At 40.3% G+C, this 24,817-nt stretch overlaps 1 protein-coding gene across 1 annotated transcript in view; it reads left to right on the forward strand.

Moving 5' to 3' along the window:
- Positions 1 to 2,208: 2,208 nt before the first annotated feature.
- RAPGEF6 (Rap guanine nucleotide exchange factor 6) overlaps positions 2,209 to 24,817 on the forward strand; it is a 235,841-nt gene continuing 213,232 nt past the window's right edge. The window contains exons 1-2 of the mRNA XM_045026507.1: positions 2,209 to 2,639; positions 3,505 to 3,940. Coding sequence (XP_044882442.1) covers positions 3,872 to 3,940 — 69 coding nt within the window. The 5' untranslated portion in view covers positions 2,209 to 2,639; positions 3,505 to 3,871. The remainder of the gene's footprint in view (positions 2,640 to 3,504; positions 3,941 to 24,817) is intronic.

Consider the following 24,817-nt stretch of genomic DNA (forward strand, 5'->3'; position numbering starts at 1 on the left):
TGAAAGAACATATCCTTTTCCGTTAAAAGCTGTTTTAGCAGGACAAAGGGCATCTCTTCATGCGTTAACTTATCTTTGTAGACTCAGAGGTTAAAGACTGAATCTTACCTTAGAGCAGAACCCATTCTAGAAAAACACCTGTGATGATCTTGATCCTTCTCCCCAATATGTTTTTCAGCATAAAAAGATGACATATTATGCTTTGTTCTGTTTCTTTTGGGATGAATGCAAATTAGGACGTGCAGTAAACACTTGTGCTTTAAAATGAAGTAAAGTTTCCCTTTTTCTTTATGAATAAACTTTCTACTTGACCATATACTTTAAAACCAGCCCCAGCATTATGCATGTGAAAGCTTCAACCTGTGTAACTTTTACTGTGTAGAGACATGTACCTTATACCAGTAACTAGATGAGATCATGCCACTCACTTCTCTTGTGCTGAAAATTCTCAAGATTTTTTTGTAAAAGCTACTGAAATAACTGCAGCAGTTATTATCTGTGTTGTAACCAAAATCAGGTTTTTGTGAGTTAGAAAAAATCTTAACAGGTGCGATGAGATACACAAATTAAAGCAGACTTTCATTCCTACTGATCCTAGTTACTCTTGGCTGGCTCTTCTGGTTTTAATAAATTACAATACCGTAAGACTGTATGAAAAAGCAAGGAACACTTGATAGCTCAGTGGTTTGACCATTTGCCTCCTTAAACCCAGGGTTGAGTTCAGTCCTTGAGGAGGCCACTTAGGGATCTAGGGAAAAAATCAGTACTTGGTCCTGCTAGTGAAGGCAGGGGGCTGGACTCAATGACCTTTCAAAGTCCCTGCCAGTTCTAGGAGATATAACTATCTCCAATTATTTAAAAATTGTTGCTTGTGAAAAATCCTCTAGCACTTTTAAGTGACATGGGTGCCTTAATTTAAGGCTGCTGCCTAATTCTAAATTGAGTAGTGGTGTTCTGAGTTTTCCCTTGCAGCGTTAATTAAACACAATATTCTTCATTGCACATCCCAACTTAGGGCTGGTCCACACTAAGAAGCGGGGTTGAACTAGGGTACGCAAATTCAGCTACGTGAATAGCGTAGCTGAATTCGAAGTACCCTAGTTCGAACTACTCACCTGTCCAGACGCCACGGAATCGAAGTCCGTGGCTCCAAGGTCGACTCCGCCACCGCCGTTTGCAGTGGTGGAGTACCGGAGTCGACCGCGGCGCTTCCGGAGTTCGAACCATCGCGTCCAGATTAGACGCGATAGTTCGAACTCCGAGAAGTCGAACTCACTGCGTCGACCCGGCTGGTAAGTGTAGACTAGCCCTTACTGTCTCGCTCCTGTTACTACCCAGAGGTAGCTGCAAGTCAATGGTTTGAACAGATTTCTGTGGAGTTAGTCTGGGATCCCTGATTAGGGTGGACCTGGTCTGTAAGGTAACAGTAGGTCTGGGGTTCTCAAACTGGGCGTCAGGATCCCTTATGCGGTCACAAGGTTATTACATGGCGGGTCATGAGCTGTCAGCCTCCACCCCAAACCCCGCTTTGCCTCCAGCATTTATAATAATACATTAAAAAGTGTTTTTAATTGATAAGGGGGGGGTCGCACTCAGAGGCTTGTTCTGTGAAGGGGTCACTGGTACAAAAGCTTGAGACCCCTGCAGCGGGTCACTGACACACAAGGCGGAGCGGGCACCACCCACAGCGCTGCTGCCCTGCAGACAACCCCCCCCCCTTCAGTGTGCGGCGCTTTTCTTACCGCCCGGAGCCAGGGAACTAACAAACAGCCCGACCCCCCCCCCCTCCGGGGCGGAGGCGCCGTGAGCAGCCCCGCCCCGCCTCGCCCCTGCTTAGCGCTCACGGCAGAGGGCAGCCCCGGCGACGTGGGTTCCCTCATCCCCCACTCCTGGGAACCCCCCCACCACTCCCCCGGTGCAGCCTCAGGAACCCCGCGTTCCTCTTCGGCTACAGAGTCAGCGTAAAACACAGCCCCGCCCGTTCCTTTCCAACTGCGCATGCGCACACCCCTCCATCCTTGCGCATCAACCCTCGCGATGTTTCCACTTGGAGCTTTGAATCTCAGCTCCGCCTTCAATCTCCGGGATAGGGCGGGACCTGGCGCTACCACGCCCAATCACCGCCCCTTCCCCACGCCCGGGTCCACCCCCTTTCCTCCACCCTTCTCGCTAATACAGAGTGTTAAGCGCCCGCTTTCACTAGTTTTTGTCGGGGCCAAATTTCCAATCGAGGTACACAGCAGGGGAAACTGCGTTCGGGGCGTGTTAGGTTGAATCCTCGGTGGGCCGCCTGTATGCCCCCGAGGATAGTCTGGGTTCTTCCCCGCGCGCGACACAAATCGCCCGCCCGCTCACCTTCTTCATTGGACGGAAGGAGATTCACAGTTAGTCAGCCAGGGCTCCTGCGAGCAGGCGGGCTGAGGGAGACCAACTCCGGCCGGTAACTTCCATCCAGCCCGCCCGCGTCCCGAGACTTCGCCTCACGTTCGCCGGCGCCGGAGGGGCTGGGACGCTGCCGGGGGTCCCCGGGCATGGGGAGCCGGGTCGCCCGCGGGGAGCATGTGGCGGCTGCCTCCGTCTCCCCCATGTGCTGCCGCTGAGCTGGGAGCCCGGAGCCCCGAGCGGGAGCCAGCCGCCTGGTGAGCAGCTAGGGGGAAGCGGGAACCCCCTGCAACGCCCTTACATAGGCCTCCCCCCCCCCACCACGGATCCCGCTTCCCTGAGCCCCAGACCCCCCGCGCCGCGACTGGCAGCGCCTCCGCATGGCCCTCCCCGAGCGACCCTGGCCCCTCGCCCCTGACACCCTCCTGGCCCCTCGTCAGTGACCCTGGCCCCCACGCACGGACGCCTCCGGCCTTGCATCGCGGGCCGCCGCCACCCGTGACTGGCCCATAACCACTGGCACCTTACTTCTCCCGACTGACCGGCCCCTATTCACTAACCCTCCCCCCCCGCGGGATTGAGCCTTTCCTGAACACCCCCCTCTTCCCAGACTCACCAACCCCTGATCACTGACCCCCCAATTCCTGGATCCTTCCAGTCCACTTCTCTTTGAACCTCCCCCCCGGAAGCCCTTTGCCCCCAATTCACCCCACTTCTCCAAGCCTTGCCCTTCAAATCCACCCCAGACTGGCCCAGCCACTCCCCCATGCTTTTCCTTTAGCCTGACTCCACTCACCACTTCCTTTAATCCTGACTTCCTTCAGTTCCCTCCTTCACTTCCCCCCTTAAACCCATGTTACACGCAAATTTGACCTTATCTCTTCCAAAACCTGGACCCTGCCTCTAACAGCCCCAACCCCAATAACATATGCACCAAGCCACTCAACTGGTCCTCCTTCCAAAAATCAATAACCACCACCCAGAATCTCCCTGAAAATCAACCCTCCCCCTCATTGAGTTTGATGGAGTGATGAGATTCGCTCATCTCCTGGATTATCCTCTTGGATGACTGAAGAAACTTTTGCTGCTATTGTTTCATCATTTTACTTTTTTTGCACAAAGATTTTTCTGAATGTCATGAGAGATGAAAGGAAATTTTGGATGTTTGTTTCCACCCTTTGGAAGCTGCAGAAGCAAAGGGGAAATGCACCAGAGGAACTGAGCTCCGTCTAATTGAGGAAATCTATTATTTGCCAGATTGCTGATTTCATTGGACTGCTAAAAAGAACAACATAAGCCTGGCACAAAGTTTACATCCAAATTCAGGGAGGAATGAAGGGGGTTGAAAAAGAAGCTTACAACAAAATCTAAACTTGAAGTTTCCATTGCTTTTCTTTTGACCTGGAAGGGATCACTTCATCTCTCTCCCCCCCCCCCAAGTAATAAGCTATTTTTGTGGAATTCATAACTGGAGAATTAAAGTAGTAGAATGACCTCTCCTGTGGATCCCAAGATTAAACAGGCTTTGCGAAAAAAACCATCAGAAAGGACTCAAGAGGTAATGCATTTTTAATTTGCTTTTCACTTGTTTCTTTGCTTGAGTTTTCTTCTATGTTACCAGACAGATCAGCAGTTCAGTGGTATATTTTTTTCATTTGTGAAAATTGCAGTGCTGACACTCATGGACTGACACTTTTTTTATGAGCAGGAAATATTCCTCCCACTGTGAGTACTTTTTTTTGGGAAAATAGGGCCTTTCAAACTCATCAGCATGTAATGCATTTAGGAGACACAAGGCGCTTGTGAAATCATGATTTTCAAAATGGATAGTATAATAATTAATTGGGATAGATAGAGCTTGGGGCAGATGTGCATCATTTAAAAATTATACCTATTTCAGTCTTGCAAAACTGTCATGACGGATTACCAGTCCAGACATAATCTACTCACCAACACCATAATGCAGATTTAAAAAAAATATGTTTTTGTATGCCTATTGAAAAGAAACTTCCCCTGGGAGTGGGAGAGTAGAAATTTGCAGGACTGTCTATTTACATTAAAACAGTGAGTTCCAATAAAATAATTAGCTTCTAATCAACCATATTTTGGGGATCAGCAGGCTGTAGAAGAGCAGCATTATGGAATGTTAATTTCCACCATGGAATGTATTTTTGACACTGTTTGCTCATTAGTGAGAGGTTTGGTTTGTTTGCTTACAGTGCTTTTTTGCCTTACTGCAATTTCTATGTGATCAAGAGTTGAAGAGCATTCTGAAAAGATTCACTCCAGTCCCATGTTTGAATCCTTCTGAGATGGGGAAACATCTGTTCTCCCTTGATACTTCATGGAAAGTGAAATGTCCTGCCTGATCTCTGTGAGCTAATTATCAAAAGGCTACATAAAGAGTACTGATACAGAGATCATTTTAGAAATGTGTTGAGCCGGGACAGTGATTAAAAACAGGATTAATGCATTTTAAGAGACTTGTGCATCCTTCCAATTTTTATATTTACCTTCCATTGGGAGATTTATTCTCCTCTTACTTCCTGGTGTCAGAATTAATGGTGAGGCACTGTCTGTAAGGGATAGGATGTTGTTATGGGTTGGGTTTTTTTTTTTTTGGTTAGTCTGGTAGGTCAGTCACTTTTTTTTTTTCTTGCTCTAACTCTTTGTTGTTCTTCTGCCTTCTTCCATTCACGATTTGCAGCATTAGATGACCCCCACGGATCTGTACTGGGACCAATGTTGTTCAGTATATTCATAAATGATCTGGAAAATGGGTGAACAGTGAGGTGGCAGAGTTTGCAGATTATACAAAATTACTCAAGATAGTTAAGTCCAAAGCAGACTGTGAAAAGTTGCAAAGAGCTCTCACAAAACAGGGTGACTGAGCAACAAAATGGCATATGAAATTCAGTGTTGATAAATGCAAAATAATACATATTGGAAAACATAATCCCAACTATAGCTACAAAATGATGGGGATAACTCCCCAAGTGGTCGCTCAAGAAAGAGATCTTGGAGACTTTTGTAGAGAGTTCTGTGAAAACATCTGCTCGATGTGCTCAATGTGCAGCAGTAATCAAAAATGTTAACAATGTTAGGAACCATTATGAAGGGCTAGATAATAAGACAGTAAATATCATAATGCCACTATCTAAATCCTGAGACACACACACACCTTGAATACTGTGTGCATTTCTAGTCACCCCATCTCAAAAAAGACATTATGATTGGAAAAAGGTACAGAGAAGGGCAACAAAAATGATTAAGGATATGGAACAGCTTCCATATATGGAGAAATTAAAAAGACTGAGACTGTTCAGATTGGAAAAGAGACAACTAAAGGAGGATATGATGGAGGTCTATAAGATTATTAATTGTGCGAAGAAAATGAATAAGGAAGTGTTATTTACCCTTTCATTTAACACAAGAACCAGGGGTCATACAATGAAATTAATAGGCAGCAAGCTTAATACAAATAAAAGGAAGTATACACTATCAACCTCTGGAACTTGTTTCCAGGGGATGTTGTGAAAGCTAAAACTACAACTGGGTTCAAAAAAGTATTAGATAAGGTCACAGAATATAGGTCCATACCTGGTAATTGGCCAAAATGATCTGGAATGTAACCCTTTCCTCTGGGTGTCTCTAAGCCTCTGAGTGCCAGATGCTGGGACCAGTCAACAGGGGATGGATCACTTGATAATCGCCCTGTTCTTTTCATTCCCTTTGAAGCATCTGGCATTGCCCACTGTTGGAAGACAGGGTACTGGGCTAGATTGACCATTGTTCTGACCTAGTATGACCATTTTTATGTTTTAGACCTAGTTAGTATCCAGGGGCAGGCATCTACATTGAATGGTCCTGTTTACAATAAATGAGTTGGTATGCCATGCTGTGTTGCTTCATAGGTTTGTTTTTGGGAGCACTTAATGCTTCAGACTTTTGCTGCAAGGTAAATACTATTTTGCTTGCAGTACTAGAGTAAAATATTTGAAATATTCTTTTATATTCAGCCCAAGATTTTTTTTTTTTGATACCACTGATTATTACAGAACTCTCAGGGGCAGTGTATAAAAGCATCTTGAATAATGTGTTTAGGTAATAATTGGAGATATACCAATCTCCTAGAACTGGAAGGGACCTTGAAAAGTCATCAAGTCCAGCCCCCTGCCTTGACTAGGCAGGACCAATTTTTTCCCCAGATCCCTAAGTGGCCTTCTTGAGGATTGAACTCACAACGCTGAGTTTTGCAGGCCAATGTTCAAACCACTGAGCTATCCCTCCCCATGTTTCTAAAAACATCAATTTAAACTAACCCAAACATGACATTAATCTTGTTGAATTAAGTCATATTCTGTAAGTATGCCAAGGCCCTGATCCTGCTTTTGGGCTGGCCTCTGTGGATTCCCATTGATTACAGTAGAGCTATGTGCAGGTGAAGGGTTTGGTGGTGTGATTTTTAAAAAGTAAAAGAAACAAATACCCAACTAGTTAATTTGTCACTGACCTTGATCTTGTAAAGATTTATACACTTGTTTCATAGTGGGACTACTCATTCTTAAAGTGTGCTTAAATCTTTGTAAGACTGGGGTCTATGTTCTTTATATTTTTCATGTCTTTCAGCATTGACAATGAAAATCAGTTACATCCATTTCACTTTCTTAGTGGGTTTAGTGCTGGTGTTTTGAACAGTACACATTTTTTAAATAACAGATTTCATAGAATTTTTTAAAATTGTTGAAGCACTTCTGTTAGGCTTGATTTTATAAGAACTTGTTTTTTAAAAAAAATTGATTCCAAATTTAAACTTGATAGTGTTATTAATCAATATTTAAAAAAAAAATCGAAGTTACAGTGTAACTTTCTCTCGTAGGCCCAGAATTTGAAATTAAGTGCATTGTCTGCCTGCCCATATTGCAAGATTGAAGCCTCATATGTTAGCACATAATCTTCTGTGTCATAAGTGGTATTACTGATACAGAAAAGTCTCTTTGGAAATTGCATATCTAACAGACAACAAATCTGCTTGTTAATTTTCAAGCATGAGTGGCTTTACCATCCAAATTAAGATAATTAGCAATTTTGCCATAGAGTTACTGTTCTTATATTTTGTAAATAGAAATAGAAAATTTTTTTTTTACTGTTTTTAGTGAAGTGTATACAACTTACTCTACTTCAAGAACCTATTGTTGTTATGATGATGTCACATAGTAGAGACATATTGTGTTCAACTCATGATCAAGGTTTTTATTCCTGATAGTGCAGATTCTTGTGACTGTAAATCTCTGTGCTGGAACAAGATTTCATTCTTGTGGTAACATTCCAATTCTTGTTAATTATCTAATATACGTCACTTGTGTACTAACATGTAGACACTTGATTCCTGTTTGAGTAGGTACTTTACGAATTCATATTTTTAATTTCCTTGTGAAAAACATTATAACCTGCTTTTGAGATATCAAATTAGTAATTATTTTGATGATCTGCCGGAGATACTTCGTATTGGTGGTTCTGTTATACTAAAGTATTCTTTTCTCTCCTCTCTTTCTCATGCTTGTATTGCCAACCTAAAGATAGTATGGACCACTGATCCCATATTCATGGCAATATTTGCATGTATGAAGCAAAGCAGGCTGCTGCTTTTTCTGTCTTGTGGAAAAATCTTTTAAAAGTCTATTCCTAGATTTACTTTACTGAACATGAGATATTACTTGGAACCTTGTTTTATCCTGTGTTTTGACTGAGATGGGCAAGTCATGTGACCAAGAGTGATCAGTCACTGAGTTGTCACAGAATGATTAAGCACAGAAGCTTATTTGCATTGTGACACAGTTTATTGTCATGGGGACAGATCCTCAGATGGTTTCAATAACAAATCACACTATCTTGCCCCTGATACCTGACAGTTCATTGACAAAGCCTTGTCTGTAATAGACAAACATTTACTTTACAGTATTTTAAATATGTATAAAAACTTTAATATTCTGAAATATGAGTATATAAAATAACTTGAGGGAAGGATTTGCTGTTCTTCTAATACTCCAGGCATGGTGATCCTACTGATAGCTTGGTGTTAAATAGGGGAATGTTTAGACATGCAGAACCCTTAACTTTTACAACCAGAGGAGATTGTATTTGGTGCACTTTCCTATAGTGCCTTAGCTCTTCAATGTAATATATATGTATATATTTTACGTGTTACTAATGTATATATTGAACAGTGTGGTTTGAGGATATTTTAAATGAAAGAATTGTCATTTGTTTAAACAAATTGAGGGTATGTGAGTGTTTACATCAGTGTAAGCAGCATCATTAAAGGTCTCTTACTTGTTTGAGTCCCTGAATACCTTGTCTGATCCATACAAAAGCTGTGGTGATGGTGTTATGTAGATGGAGAGTTGCTTAATGGTTAAAGGTAACGTCTGAGCTGGCAGGATAAAATATTAACTTAAATATGAGGTGACTTATGCTAATAGCCTTCCTTGATCTCACTGTCTTCTTTCCAATGGACCCTGTTCCCTCTTTTTGCACAGATTTTTGGACGACTTTGTTCTTGTTATGGATTCCCTCCATAATGGCAGATTGGTCTTAATTTGCCTTTGGAGATTTAGACTAGTTTTGCAATTTAAAAGCATGTAATATGACTCCTTTTGCACTATGTTCTGTTTCAGTATTTTTTTTTTTTTGGGAGGGGTTGATGTTAGTACTCCTATTATTTGGAAACAAACCCTGTTTTTCTTCTTCTCCCCCCTCCCTTTTTTTTTTTTTTTAAGACCATGTAAGGAAAAAAATCACACTGTAATCTGCTCATAAGAAATATTTTTGCATTAATCTGAATCATGTACAGCATACCCAGATACTTTAGTGTACCCAGACACTACAGTGATGGGCACTATAAAATGGCTGTAATAAATAAATAAATATAAATTACTGCTGGCAGCATAACAGAGACTCTGTTGTACTGCAGCACAGCTGAGACAAATAGAAGAGAACATCTGCTTCTTGTTTCTAGAAATAACTGGTGTATTAAAGTAGTTTTTTCATGCCTCTATTAATTTTTGGTAAGCTTAGGAGGTGAAATATGGGAGTAGTATTTGTTAAAATCCATTTTTTTAGTACTTTATTTGAAAGCTATATGGCTATACTGCGCTTAACAGGGTGTATGTTAAAAAGCTATTTAATAATATCTGAATCTCTGCAAATAGTATTGGACGTTCACAAATGTCTTAACTAAAAAGAAACCTTTTGTGTTAACTTAAATTACAGATTCTGGTTTGTATTTAATAAAAATTCTAATGTTAGTATCTGGGCCTCATGAGGGAAATGTGATTCCTGACATCATTTTTTTTTTTTTAAAACTCATGTCTTGCTTTGCCCTCTTCTTGTTAGTGCGTGATGTGCCAATTCTAATCTGTCTTTTTAAAACCTTTTTTATGGAAATGAGAATTTGGGTCTCAAACTGAAAGAAGGGTGGTAGTAATTTAGTGCAAAAATATCTCACTTCCGGGTGCAACATATTGTAGCTGTGCTATTTTGGTAGTCTTAATCATAGAAGCTGGCAGTTAAAATATATGTTGGGAACCTACTACAAAGATAAACTCGCCATATCAGGAGGTAGCTAGTCCCCACACAGGTAGTAATATGACCAATTCTGAATCCTGAACCTGCAGATACTCAGGTACACGCTTATCAATGGGACTACTCACAGTACCCAAAGTTAAGCACATGCCTAAGGGTTTGTCTATACAGGGAAATTGACTAGCACAGGTATAGTAAGAATTGCTATAACTCCCCATGTGGTCACTATAACTGGAATCATTACACTGCATTGAAAGTTTATTCCCTTATAACTACGCTACTCAATTTCCTGGTATAGACAAGCTGAATCTCTTCACATATCTGCCCCTCCTCATCCAGCCTGTTTCTTGAGGCTGAGAGCTGAGTCCATTATTTGGCCCACTAGAAGTTACTGCACAAAATTCTGACACAACATTTTTTTTTAATGCTTCTTTAACATCTTTCAGGCTGGTACACTTTATAATCAATATTAACCCAAATTTAGCACTGAAATTGATAATATGCAAGATGCATCCTTCTTTTCATTACACTCTCTATTAAAAAAAACCTTTAAAATGCCAATCTCTCTCTCTCTCTCTCTCTCTCTCTCTATACACATACACATTTTATTATGTTGGGAGTGTTTAAATTCAAAATGATTTTATATTTAATTGGCTTTTAACTTGAAAGCATGTGAGCCTGCAACCAAAAGGTTTCATAACTAACGGGTACATAACGGGTACAAAGAAGGGCCACTAGAATGATCCGAGGAATGGAAGGCCTGTCGTATGACAGGAGACTTGAGGAGCTCGGTTTGTTTTCCTTAACCAAAAGAAGGATAAGGGGAGATATGATTGCACTCTTTAAATATATCAGAGGGATAAATACCAGGGAAGGAGAGGAATTATTTCAGCTCAGTGCTAATGTAGACACGAGGACAAACGGATATAAATTGTCAGTCAGGAAATTTAGGCTTGAAATTAGACGAAGGTTTCTAACCATCAGGGGAGTGCAATACTGGAACAGCCTACCGAGGGAAACAGTAGGGGCGAAGGACCTCCATGACTTTAAGATTAAGCTAGATAAGTTTATGGAGGAGATGGTATAACAGGATAACGGGCTTAGTCAATAGGTCAATTAAGTGCCAAACTGGTACTTAATTGGGTCAAATTGGGTCAATAATATGATATTCTTAACCTCTTTCAGAGGGTATGGCTGGAGAGTCTTGCCCGCATGCTCGGGGTTCAGCTGACCGCCATATTTGGGGTCGGGAAGGAATTTTCCTCCAGGGCAGATTGGCAGTGTCCCTGGAGGTTTTTCGCCTTCCTCCGAAGCATGGGGCAGGGGTCGCTTGCTAAAAGAGTGGGTAGATCGGCTAATGTGGCCTGCATCTTGCAGGAGATCAGACTAGATGATCATAATGGTCCCTTCTGATCTTGAATTCTATGATTCTATGATTCTATGATTAATACAAATTAACAGCACTGACTGCAGTTTTCCAGAGATTAAATCTGTACAGACGGATATCCATTTGGTAACTTCCAAGGCTGCATACTTGGACCTTTGAAAACAAATTTTGTAATCAATGTATAGCTTATCAGTAATTCAAGGAAGAGATTGCTAACAGGGAGTGATATATTGACAGTTTGCTATTTAATGGCAGCATAGTTTTATACCATGAACAGATTGCCATTCTCTGCTCTGATAACAATAATTGATCTTTGGAGTCACACGGACGTAAGCACTACTGCTCATATCTCGTCTTGAAATAATAAATACTTTAACTTTTTCTGAGGGATGTTAGTAAAGCATTAGGAGTGTAGCCCTGAGAAAAGCCTAGAAAGCAGAGCTTTTAGGGCTGAGTGCTGCCTTGAAGGGGCTTACATCAGTGAGAAAAGAAGCTCTTATTATTTGATTCCTGCTGTGTTCAGGGAAACAGACCTGTGATGGGGCTTTCCCCCATCCCAATCAGGAGAAGGCTAATGAGCATCTTTGGCACTAAATAGGTGCACCTGCAGAGCCTGCTCTGCATAGAAGAAACAAGCTTAAAAGGGAGAACTTGTTACAGGAAGGGGTGGCAACCAGTTGGAATACTGCTGTGCCTCAGAGTTAGCTGACTCTTGCAACAGAGTTGCTGAGAGGAAGACAGCTTGTAAACCTTCACCGCCCACAAGGACTCACCAGACCAGATTCAAGCTGATCTCCAGAGGGAAGAATTGAAGATAAACTCTGACCCATTGTTTAGCTGTATTAACCATATGTAACCACCATAAATAAGCCAGACCCCTATCGATTCTCTTAAATGAAAACTCAGAGACTGAACATTCCCTTAATTGGAAAATCCCTATGCCTGTGAATCCAGAAAGACTAGAGCAAGTTTGCCAAAGGGAAAAAGGACTTTGGAAGAGAAGCTGAAGGGGTTTGTACATTCTTCTTAAATAAACATGATTGCATCAAAGGAACACCTGAGCTCATCACCAATTTCTCCTCATTGGAATAACTTACAAGATCCTGAATCTTTGGTGAAATGCATGAGTCAAAAGGGGTAACAGTATTATCTCCATGCTATGTCATGGGAGAAATAAAAGCAGAAAATTCAAATGTTTTGCTCAAGGTGACATGGTGATCTAGTAGCTGAATTTTGGGGAAAAAAGCTTGGGAGTTCCTGTGCTTTGTCCACTATGCAGTTGCTCTGTATTCTGAATATAAGTAGAAAAACTAACATTTAATGCCAACTCTGAAAAAGAACAAATTCCTTAGCACCCTTAAATTCCTGGATTTATTGTATCAGATTACCGTTGGTACAATATACAACCGTAAGTGTCGGGTTTAGGAGCAGTCTAGTAAACGAGTTCAGGATGATCGTATGAAGAGAGAACTGAGACTGTCTTGGCACATCTTGAAATTAGTGACTGACACAGCTTTTAAGGCTTGCCATGGGGAGACTTAGTTATTTGGGGAAAACATTGTTGCCTACTCAATGGGACAGCTCTGGGAATTTAATGATACACAGTCAGCATCTGGCTTTAACCAATAAAATCAAAGATGTTCTTCCTTAGCTTCATTTTCTCTTGCTCCGTCCCAACTAAATACAGTAAGGGAATTTAATGCCCATAAGTAGTGCTGCATTGGCAACCCTAGAGGCTGAAGTATAGTCTAGTAGTCAATAGGACATTAGACTGGGGCTCAGGAAACCAGATTCTGTTCCTGCCTCTGCCACTAACCTGATATATTACAACTTGACTTGTCAGTTCCTCTGTTTTTCCTCCTGTCCTAATCCTAATTCATTTGTAAGATCTTTGGGTAAGCAATTCTCTCTTGCCATGTGTTTGTACAGTTGCCTAGCACAAAGGGGCCCCAATCTCATCTTGGGCCCCTAGATGCTACTGTAGTATAAATAATTAAGTGGCACATCATGGACAGTGCAATTGCCTTTCCAATATTCCTCACAGCAGTTCAGTTTCCGTGGCCCATTCATTCCGTGAGTTCTCTGAGATGGCCAGCAAAGGTGCTCATTATGGTGGATTATGTGACTATTGTCCATTAGAATTTCTAGGATAAAATAGTGAGACCACTGTGTGAATATTGGTTAGCAGTGGCTTTTGTTTAGTGTCCAGAATTAGACACTAAACAAAAATGTTTAGAATTCAAAACTGGCTCCATACTGCATTACCAGTTGCTTGATCCATCCAATACCCTGATTTCCCCTCCCCCCCCCCCCTTAAGCTGATCTCTGGGTTTGAAAATCATCTCTATACTTGACATGCATTAAAATGTTCTTCCTTTTGCATTCTTACTTTGGAAAGACTGATGAAATAACACTTTCTGAAAGACACATTAGAATAGTATGCAAAGCTGAGCATGACTATTCAAGTACTGTATATGCTCAATTGCCTTTTACTCAGTTTAAAGTATGAAAATGTCCTACTTCATGTTCCAGTACAAAAGCTCTAAAGAATAATTGTTAAATAGGGCCTTTTTCTATTTATCTGTAACAAAATATCTGAGATTATTAATATCACCACTAATTACACTTAAAGTCACCTATTATTTATAAGTGAAACTATTTTAAAATCAACTGAAGTATAATTGAGCTTAGAACATACTGTATGTTATGTTTTATCCCACAATTAAAAAGTTTGTCTTCAAATACAAAATTTGTAATGGCTTGATGATGGAACTTTAACTAGGATAGTGATTGCTATATTTTGCAACATTGACTGTTCACTGAGCACTATTTTTGAATGAATAGATGGGAAGGATTCCTAACATTCACCGTTGGATTAATTTAGTTAAGAGACATACGGCTGTATTTTTGCGAGTCTTGGACAAGTACAATATTCATAAATGTAAGTGTGTATTTTGGCTGTTCTGCTGCTGTGGCCTGCATGGAAATATCTACAGGGTTTTTTGCTTGTGGTTCACAGAGGTAGGGAATACTCCAGTTCTCTTTTTTTGTTATTTAGGCTCCTGTACCATAAACTGTTCAGAATATGGGATCTCTGTGTCCATGCAGTCCCATTGACTTTAGTCGGGCTTTATTCAGGTATACAGTTCCACCTTCATAGAACAGCTTGCAGGGTTGGGGGCTTTAGTTGTTAAAGTACTGTAAACTTAGTGGTTTAGGGAACTGTCATGGACAAGCACATGTTATTTAATTTTCAGTTATTCTACCAAAGTTATTGTCTACATTAGTACCTTGAACAAGTATGAGTAAGCAGTATTGAGAATTTTGAAGCTGCTACATGAAGCATGCTCCAAGGTTGTTTTTAAAATATGTATAGCACCAGTCTCCATGTGAACTTCTTCCATTTAGAAGCTGTTTTTAAACAAAATTCAGAGATTAGAGAAGGGAAGAGGCAACTTAAATAGAAATAGTGTGCTTTTTAAAAACAATGTTCTTAAATTAAAAAAAAAAAAATCTCCAAACTATAAAATGTGTGTGAAAACCAGAGGAAAAACTGCCCACTTCCAGCTTGAAAGTGTAAGTGGTGAAATGCCAAAAGTAAACCAGTACCATAAACTCTTAAAAAGTAAATTAGACTTTCAGCAGTCTTTATCTATAACCTAAGTTAGTACTGGTAACACAGGAACACTGCTTAGAGAATTCTCTCATGGTCACAGTTCTGGGAGTTTTCCCATCCCCATTGCAACAGAGTCCTGAACAAGACTTGTTTATTGGCTAGAGACTTAGCTTTTCTTTCCAGGAAAATTGAATTCCTTCAAAAATAACTTTTCACGATTGTTGAGATGTTGTGATGTATTAACATGCAGTACTTACAGAATCACAAAAGCATCTCAAACTTCTCTTCAGTTGCATTTCCATGATGCCTCCTCACATGGATTCCTGCTTTTTTGCCTACTAGGATTCAGAGGCAATTCTACAGCTGTCAATCATGGCCCCACAGAAGGCACAAGAATTTGTGTAAACTAAACAAGTGTTAACACAGGGTCAGAATTGGTGGGTTTTTAACTTTTTTTTTTCTTTTGATGTTGCAGCATAGAATTTCTTTACCTTTTGGCCCACAAACCAGCAGAAAAATAGAGATAATACTTCCACCACTGTGATAAATGCTCTTTGATTTTATACATAGGATCTGAAAGTGCTATTTTCCCTTCTAGAAGACTAGAGACTTGTCAGACTCTGTAGATGACCCATAGCAGAAGTCGAATTCCCCTTACATTTCCAGCTCACTCCACAGGGTCAGCCAGAATGAGCTGGTGAGCATACCTCTCAGCATCCTACTCCCTCTGCTCCTCTCACATCACCATTACACTGATTCCTTCATGCATTGGAAAGCCTGCAGCTATACAGGATTGTGTTTGTGTGAGAAGGCCTCAAATTACTGTGCATTACTAACTCTAACAACAACAGTATGTGTGTGGGCATTATTTGTAGCATTTTCAGGGTTGGTACTTAGTGAGTCACTAAGCTACAGAAGACAAGGTAAAAAGCATTGTACTCTTCCATGCTTGCTTGTCTGCTGAACATAATTTCCAAGTCTGATTCATTAAAATTAGATGGTGAGTAATCATGTGGTTTGATCACAGGAAATAAGTGGACAGATTGCTGCATGCATCGTCTTGTAGCTTTTAATGCCCCAAAAGTTTCTGCCTTGTGTTCTTTAAGGTATATATTCTGTTAAGAGTGCCAACAAAATAATGTATAGATAATTTAAATTTTTTAAATAAGCAAGTGTGAGAGGAAGCAATATTAATAAAAATGACTAGTATGAGAAGTGTTGCAAGTTAGCCACTCTCACAGCTTCCAGCAGTTCTAATCCAATCTGTAATGGAATTCAAGCATCTGTATTTTAAACTATAATGTATTGTGATTTTTTTTACATATGAAAGAAATATCTAATTCATTGCATTGCCTGATTCCGTTTTTGCACAGTGAGGAAGTTTGCTTAAAGCAAAAGTTACTTTATTTTTTACAGACAAAACTCTGTAAATTTTAAGCTCCAATTTCAATAGGCAATCAGTGAGGGTCTAAAGAAAATTACTCTGACCCCAAGTAACACCACTGCAACTAGGTTTGCATGACTTACTGTTATTTTTTAGATTTTTTTACCTGGAAGGTGCCCATAAATATATCATAGATTTGTGTGGAAATCTCCTCTCTTTGTTCTAGATTGAGAGTCTCTCACGTGCCATAAGATTGATTAAAAACTATGTATCAATGGGATGTGTTTACTTTCTTTAAAATTAATATTAGTATCATTGAATCTGGTGGAAAATGCTTGTGTAGCTGTGCAAAAAACTTGAAAGCATAAGTGATTTCCTGCTGAAATTTTGCATCAGTGTGATTAAAATTTTTTTAAGGTATTACTATGTTTTTCTATGTAAATAGTCTTACATTTAAGTTGTGATTTGATAACTTTATGAAACCTTTTTAAACAGCAAAAATGCAATGCAGCATTTACTTTTCTAAGTGTCGGAGCGTGTGTGCGCTTGGTATAGAGTTTGAATATGTCCATTGTAAATGAGGATTTGCCTTGATATTGTTCCTTGATATTTTTTTTTTTGACGGTCATTTACTTTCTAATGAGCAATTGTAGTAATGTATTTAAGGGCAATTTCCCTTTGTTTCTAAACATAAACAGTATGATAAAAAAATTTCAGAATCTATTCAAGAATAGTTGCCAAGATTGCTGTGCATAATGTGAGATAATTAAGACAGACTCCAGAGTTCTTGAAATATGTTTTACAGTTTTTAAATCTGACACTTCTGTGCAGATGAACCTTTCATTTGACAGAAGTTGTCCCTTCTGCTAGAAGGTGGTGGTTCATTTTTTTTAACTCTATTTTTATCTTTTTTGTATTAGCACATTAGAGTATGTCTATTATTTCTAAGTTAACAGGTTTAGTTTCTTTTAGAAACTGGGAAGTTTGATATATTTGATATACATAGGTGTTCCAAAAAACAAATATTAAACTAAATACATTGGTTTAATGAAAATCTTCACAACCTCACTTGGATTCTTAATCATTTTGTCATAAACTACTCTTAAATGTCAGAGTTCCAAATAATTCTATAGTCTTTTTCCCCCTTCAGCTCCCGACCTTCTTCTCCCGAGCTAGGCTCTGAACATACAACAATGAGAGATTGCATTACAGCCCTGGTTTCTGGCTGAAAGGCTTACTGGTGAGGCACTGCCTTTTTGGCTTTTGGGAGGCAGAAGGTGTATGTGAAGAACTTAAAACCCTTTCTCCTATATTGCAGCATGTAAAGTCTATTGCTATAAGACAGCTAGTCCTACCCTGGCTTCTAGTTACTCTTCCTGAAGAGTAAAAATCCAGGATAAGTTCTGACTTCTTAAATTGGTTATGGTACTTTATTTTATCATATTTATAGTACTCCATGGCACCATGAACTTATGGAAATTATCAGGTCACAAATGCAACAACCAGGCTTCCAAGGTAGAGAAAAAGAAATCATTTATTACATTTTTAAAATTTATTTTTAAAATTAATTCAGACTTTATTTACATTTTGCTATTTCTTTATTTCCCATTTTATAGTCTTAAATTGCTGGATGGCTTTTGCTTTTTGGTTAGTTTACTAATTGTGAGTAGAATTTCAAATATTACATAATGTTTTGTAGTTAGAAATTTCTTTGCAGAAATGTTAACCTATACTGCAAAAGATAAATCAAAGGCTTCATGAACAACCATACTAAGAGAACATTCTGGAGACATGGGAGTTGTAGAAAAAGGGTAGGGGAAGGTGTGATAGAGGTGGGCGTGAATGTCAAATACTCTTGGCATTTGGATCTGTTGCCAAATAAAAGGAACTGTCTTTTTTTGTCCCATCCTTGTCTCTGAAGTCTGAACAGAGATTTGGTGTTGGGGAGGGGGTTAATTCCTCACAGAAAAGTGGAATCACAGTCCCTTTATGTATTCTGAATAAAAATGTATTATAAATTTATCACTTTTTTTATAAAGGAAATATTTCCTTATTTATGTAGTGCAGGGGTAGGAAAACTTTTTGGCCTGAGGGCCACATCTGCGTGGGGAAATTGCATGCAGGGCCATGAATGTACGGCTGGAGCTGGGGGTTGGGATGTGGTGTGCAGGAAGGGGCTCAGGGCAAGGGTTTGGGGCACAGGAGGGGTGTGGGGTGTACAAGTGGGCTCAGGGCAAGGGGTTAGGGTGCAGGTGGTGCGGCCGGGGGCTCGGCAGGGGGTTGTGGTGTAGGAGGGGTGTGGCAGGGGGTTGTGGTGCAGGGGGTTCAGGGCAGGGGGTTGTGGTACAGGATGCAGGAGGGGTTCAGGGTGCAGGCTCTGGCCCGGCGCCGCTTACCTGGAGTGACTCCGGGGTGGCAGCGGGGCTAAGGTGGGCTCCCTACCTGCTCTGGCCCCACACCCCTCCTGGAGGCGGCCGGCACCATGTCCCCGCAGCCCCTGGGGGTGGTGGGGCAGAGGGCTCCGCGCATTGCCCTCGCCTGCGGGTACCTCCCCCGAAGCTCACATTGGCCACAGTTCCCAGGGGCTGCAGGAATGTGGTGCCGGCTGCTTCCAGCAGCGGCGCGGGGCCTGCGGCGCCATAGGAGTAACAATCCTGCGGGCTGGATCCAAAGCCCTGACAGGCTGGATCTGGCCCGCAGGCCGTAGTTTGTCCACCTCTGATGTAGTAGATCAAAATATCTTTTTAAATAGGCTGTGTGTATAGGACAGAAACAATTTTTCCATAACATCTATTTTTAACAAATCTGTTTCATAGGCTCCTAGTAATCGGTGTAAGGATGGGCTCAGTGTCAACTTTTACTACAACTAAAGAGAGAACAGGATGTGCTGTCGTAAGAAATGTTATGTTTCTGTTACAGTGCTCCCCAAGAAGCAGAGTTCTGCCAGGCATATTCTCATAAAAAATAAATTGACAGTTAACCCAAAGCTCTTCGTAGAGCATTTGTCTGCATAGATTCTAGTGTGGATATGTGCACCCCATGTGCATGAGCACAGAATCTTTTAGCCAGTGCCATCCATTGGGGCTGTACATGCCTCCCTCCAGAGGGTATAAAGAACAGAACAGCCCCAGCTGCCACCTGTTTCATTCTTGCCTCCCTTGGCAGTGCTATAGAACAACACAGCATCCATTTGCTTCCCTGTACAATGTTAGATTAGGTTTAGGCTTTAGTTAAGTAGTTTTATAGTTAATAAGTTTCATGTAGTGCTTGTTGGCAAAAGCTTTAATTTTGTTTGTTTCCTTTGGTACCGAGCTGCATGTCTGATATGCCTCCTCCTGAGCAATCTGCTGCTGCTTCAGAAGTGATTATGTCTGCAGAAGTTGTAAAAGTAGCTTGTATTGGAATAGGAACTGGTACAGAGGAAAACAACACTGTGCCACGTGGAAACAACAGTTGGTTGTTTTGGGGGCATTCTTCCAACAGATCACCAGAGATGTTGATATGGTCTTTCAACGGTGTTCCTGACTAGGCATTGAGATCGATCAGGACAAATCTGTTTTCACTCCTACTCCGTTAATTGAATTTATAGGTGCAAAATTGGACTCTGTGTCAGCCAAAGTCGACCTTCATCAAAAGATTTTGTATTTCAAAAATTTGCACTTGGCCAAAACTTTGGTAAGTCTGTCTCACTTTAGTAGATCACATGGCAGCTTGTATTTGAGACTCCACATGCCAGGCTGCTATTCCTAGAGACCTGCACAGATTCAAAATGTGTATCCGTATCTGATCCGTGATCTGCAAGCACGGATGCAGATATCCGTCAATATAAAGCGGATATCTGCAGATTTGCAGAGCTCTACCTCTTCCTACTTGATATTCTCCTGTTTATACATCCAAGAACTGCATTAATCCTTTTGGCCACAGCGTTGCACTGGGAACTTGTGTTCATCTTATCCCATGACATCCAAGTGTTGTTTTATTTTGTTTTTTCTTCCCCCTCCCCTCCCCCCCGAGTCATTGCTTCCCAGGATAATGAGTACGGCCTGCATTTTTTTTCTTGTTAGATGTTTGATCTTACATTTGGCTATATTGAAACACACGTTTGCTTGCACCTAGTTAACCAAGAGATTGATATAGAGCAATCAGTGTCTTGTTCTCTTCATTATTTACCAGTCCCCCAGTTTTGGTGTTGTCTGCAAACTTTATCAGTAATGATTTTGTTTTCTTTCAGGTCATTGATTTTACCATTTTTTAAAGTGTAGCGCTAAGAACTGATCTCTGCAGTACTGGAAAGGAGCACATCTGTTCCATGATGATTCCCTATTTACAATTGCATTTTGAGATCTACAGTTAGCCAGTTTTTAATCCATTGAAAGTGTGCCATGTGGATTTTATATTGTTTTGTTCTAGTTTCTTAATCAAAATGTCATGCAGTACCATGATTTATAGAAGTACATCAATGTTGTTTATCTTTATCAATCAAACTTGATATTTTTGATTAAATTACAATTTAGTTTGACAAAAGATATTTTCCAAAAGCCCATATTAATTGGCATTAACTATATAATCCTCCTTTAATTCTTTACTAATTGAGTAAAGATCTACTCTATTTTATCAGCAGTTCCATTATTTTGCCTAGGATTGGTATTAGGCTTATAGGCCTATAATTAACAGAGTCATCCTGTTTTACCCTTTGTAAATACTGGCACACACTATCTTTCTTCCAGTCTTCTGAAACTTTCCAGTATTCCAACACTTATTGAAAATGAACATTAATGATCCAGAGAGCTCTTCAGCCATTTTTTTTAAAACACAAAGATATAAGTTATCTGGACCTGCTGATTTAAACATGTCTAATTTTAGTATCTGCTGTTTAATATCTTCCTGAGTTACTAGTGGAATGGAAAGTATTTAATCATCCTTTGGTATGAATAAATCATCTGGCTCTTTCCCAAATGGGAACAGAAATTTATTGAATACTTCTGCATTTTATTGACAGTCCTGCAATTTCAGTCTAGTAATGGATCAATACCATTGTTAGCTTTCTTTCTTGATTGTGGCTTGTTTGGGATCAAATAGAATGCTCTTAAATAGTTCCCAATTCTTAGTCAAATTTTTCTGTTTAAAATCTTTCTTCTAGTTGATTTGGGTCAAATCATGATCACTTGCACCTCAGCAACCACTAACTTCTTTCTGTGATCAGTTGCACTTTATCAGTCAGGTTGACGTCATTCCCCCATGTTGGATACAACACTTCTTGAGTTAGAAAATTATCATCTATAATTGTTTAGCATTTCCAAGAATGTTTTAGTATTAGTGGCACATTCTGGAAGTTTCATATCTCATATTGAAGGTCCCCAATGATTATTATCTTTTACTTACAAGTGAAGTAAGTGCTTAAGGAGACAATCAGCCTGTTCTTTGGCATAGTTTGGTGGTGTGCAACAGGTATGAACTAGTATGCCATCTTGTGCTTTCAACATTGGTCCATAAGCATTCAAGAGCACTTACTTCTGAGCTCTGTGACTTGGAAACTGATGATGCTATTTTTGACAGAGTACCATTCCCCTTCCCCTTTTGCCCACTCAGTCCTTCCCAAATAGGTTATAACCAGTGATTCTAGCATTTCAGTCATGCAGCTCTTCCCATCAGGTGTCAGTAATACCAGCGAGGATGAATTTATGCCTATGAAGGAGCAACTCCAGTTCTTATTATCCACACTCCTAGCACTGGTGTTTAAGAAAGTAAAGAATGTCGTCTTTCCATGTCCCTTGACCTTGGTTAATTTTATTCTCAACATCTTGATTCTGTACGGAGTGCTCATTTGTTCCTCCTTTACACTGCTCCTCTTCCTGTTAAACTCTTGCTAGTTTAATACCGTCCTGACTAATCTAGGCAGGGGATAGGCTGGCTAGAAGATTTGTTCTTCTTCTCCTGAGATGGAAGCCATCCAGATTGTACAGCCCTTTCTACCTATAGGAGATAGACCAGTATTCCACAAGCAAAACCTTATACCACTTGTATAGCCAGCGGTTCAATTAAGAAATCCTGGTAAGATGTTTTTAATTAAACTGCTCTTTAAAAAACAAAACTTCTCCTTGAACACTTAAAATTGAACTGTCATCTTCCTAGTTCACGGTCAGCAATTGAACATTTGGCTTGTTTTTGTAGCTTTGTCAGAGCCAGCTCTTGCATTTCTGGTGTCTGAATAAAAAACAATATTTTTATTACTCTACCTGCCACCACCAAAACATACAATACCACTAGGCATAGAAATGAGGATTTGAGAGAAAGTTTGAAATTACACACTGGATTGATTGATTCATTCTACATGTAATGAACATGGTAGGAATTGAGGAGGCAGATTTAGTTCTACACATATGCTTCCAGCTGTAAAAGAAGAGCCCAGATGCACAAAAGCTGGCACAAACATAATTGTCAGCATTTAAAGTGTATAGGAATAGGGTGATATCTCTTCAAATAGGGAGTCCTTGAGAGGTGCTTAATGTGTTCTGTGTTGTAGAACCAGTTAGAAACCCATCAGAACAGCAGCCAGTACATATGTATGTATGTATGTTAAGCCTGGCATTTTTGTGCATATTTAGTAAAATTATTTGGGACCTAATTGTGCCTGTGTGGTGTCTTCATATTGTTTTGTAAGATCAAAACCCACAAGTTGGTCAGGAAGTGTTGTCCGCCAGAAGTGGCGGGAGGCGGGGAGAGCTCAGAGTGAATTTTAGCAGAGCAGGTCTAGCTCTTTACAAACACCAACTGCCTGTTTGTCTTGGATTCATGCACATCTCAGATGAGTGAATGATACTCCATTTTAACAGATGAACAAACTCTCTCAGAAAGTTTAGTGACATCACCACAGCCACAGAAGAATCTGGCAGTGTTTTGATTGGGAGGCATTTCCTAGTTCTCAGTTCCGTGCCTAACCCACAGCTCAGACTCTGTCTAGTGTTACTGAGTTGTCTTTCCTTATGGCCAAAGGTGACGGTGGCTGCTCAACACAGGAGCTGGCTCCTCTGCAAATTCCAGCTAGGAGAGTGGTTGTGGCCTTAGACTCATAAGCAAGATCTCGGACAACATGGCTCCATATAGCTATGATCAGATTTGTTGTCCTCTCAGAAATAAGAACGAGGAGTACTTGTGGCACCTTAGAGACTAACAAATTTATTTGAGCACAAGTACCCCTCATTCTTTTTGCTGATACAGACTAACATGGTTACCACTCTGAAACCTCTCAGAAATGGATGTTCTGGTGCGCATGTTTTGACAAACACTGAAGACCTAGTTGTGTAAACCTTTACATTTTAAGTTTCCCAAATCAGAGGCCTGCATTCTTCATGGCATCTCTGATCAGCACTGTGTTGCTAATGCTGATTTTCTTTTCTTTTTCTAAGCCTCATTAAAGCACTCAAAGATAAATACCTGAATAATTATGTAGACTCTACAGTCAAGTACACTTGAGTTAAGGGGAAAATCTTTTGATATTGGATCTTCTGGTTTTGTTAGCATTCCTAGTAAGAATACGCCTGGAAAGTATTTAACTAGTTCATTAAAGTCTGCTCATTTCAATGAGACTCTAATCCATTACAAATATGCTACTTTCTTGAAACAAAAGCAATTTTCTTCATTAAAGTGTGTAGTATAGCCATGCTTGATCTTAAGAGAATGCTCAAGAACACCGTGTATGCGTGCATACACACTTCTCTTGACAAAAATGTTGGATCCTTGTGTTTATTATTATCATAGTCTCCTGAATAGGAATAGGAATCCTCCATCTCTTCAGATGCAAGCATCACCATCCTAGGATCATTATGTTGTGACTATCATTGAACCATTCTGTTCCCTGTTGCAGATCTTATTTTTCAGCACCTGTGAATGTGTCTGTTTTTAATTTGAATTGATAAGTTGAAAGCCTCTTTGCTAGATGAATTCATTGCCTTGTTTCTAACATGTACTTGTGCTGTTTGTTAAAATTCGATATTAGGCATGTTCACTTTCAGCAAATAACTGTTAAATGTCTTTGTTCAAAAGCAGAGATGTGCCTTTTAGTTCTATCTGGGACTACTGAAAAAACACTTGAATATAAGAACAGCCATAATGGGTAAGACCAAAGGTCAATCTAGCCCAGTATCTTGTCTTCTGACTGTGGCCAATGCCAGGTGCTTCAAAGGGAATCAACAGAACAGGTAATCCTCAAGTGACCCATCCCCAGTCACTCATTCCCAGCTTCTAACAAACAGAGGCTATGTAGGGACACCATCGTTGCCCATCCTGGCTAATAGCCATGGATGGACCTATCCTCCATGAATTTATCTAGTTCTCTTTTGAAACCTGTTATAGTCTTGGCCTTTACAACACCCTCTGGCAGAGTTTCACACGGTGACTATGAATTGTGTGAAGAAATACTTCCTTTTGTTTGTTTTTAAACCTACTGCTTATTAATTTCATTTGG

The sequence above is a fragment of the Mauremys mutica genome, chromosome 8 (genome assembly GCF_020497125.1).
Source record: "Mauremys mutica isolate MM-2020 ecotype Southern chromosome 8, ASM2049712v1, whole genome shotgun sequence".
NCBI classification, from domain to species: domain Eukaryota; kingdom Metazoa; phylum Chordata; order Testudines; family Geoemydidae; genus Mauremys; species Mauremys mutica.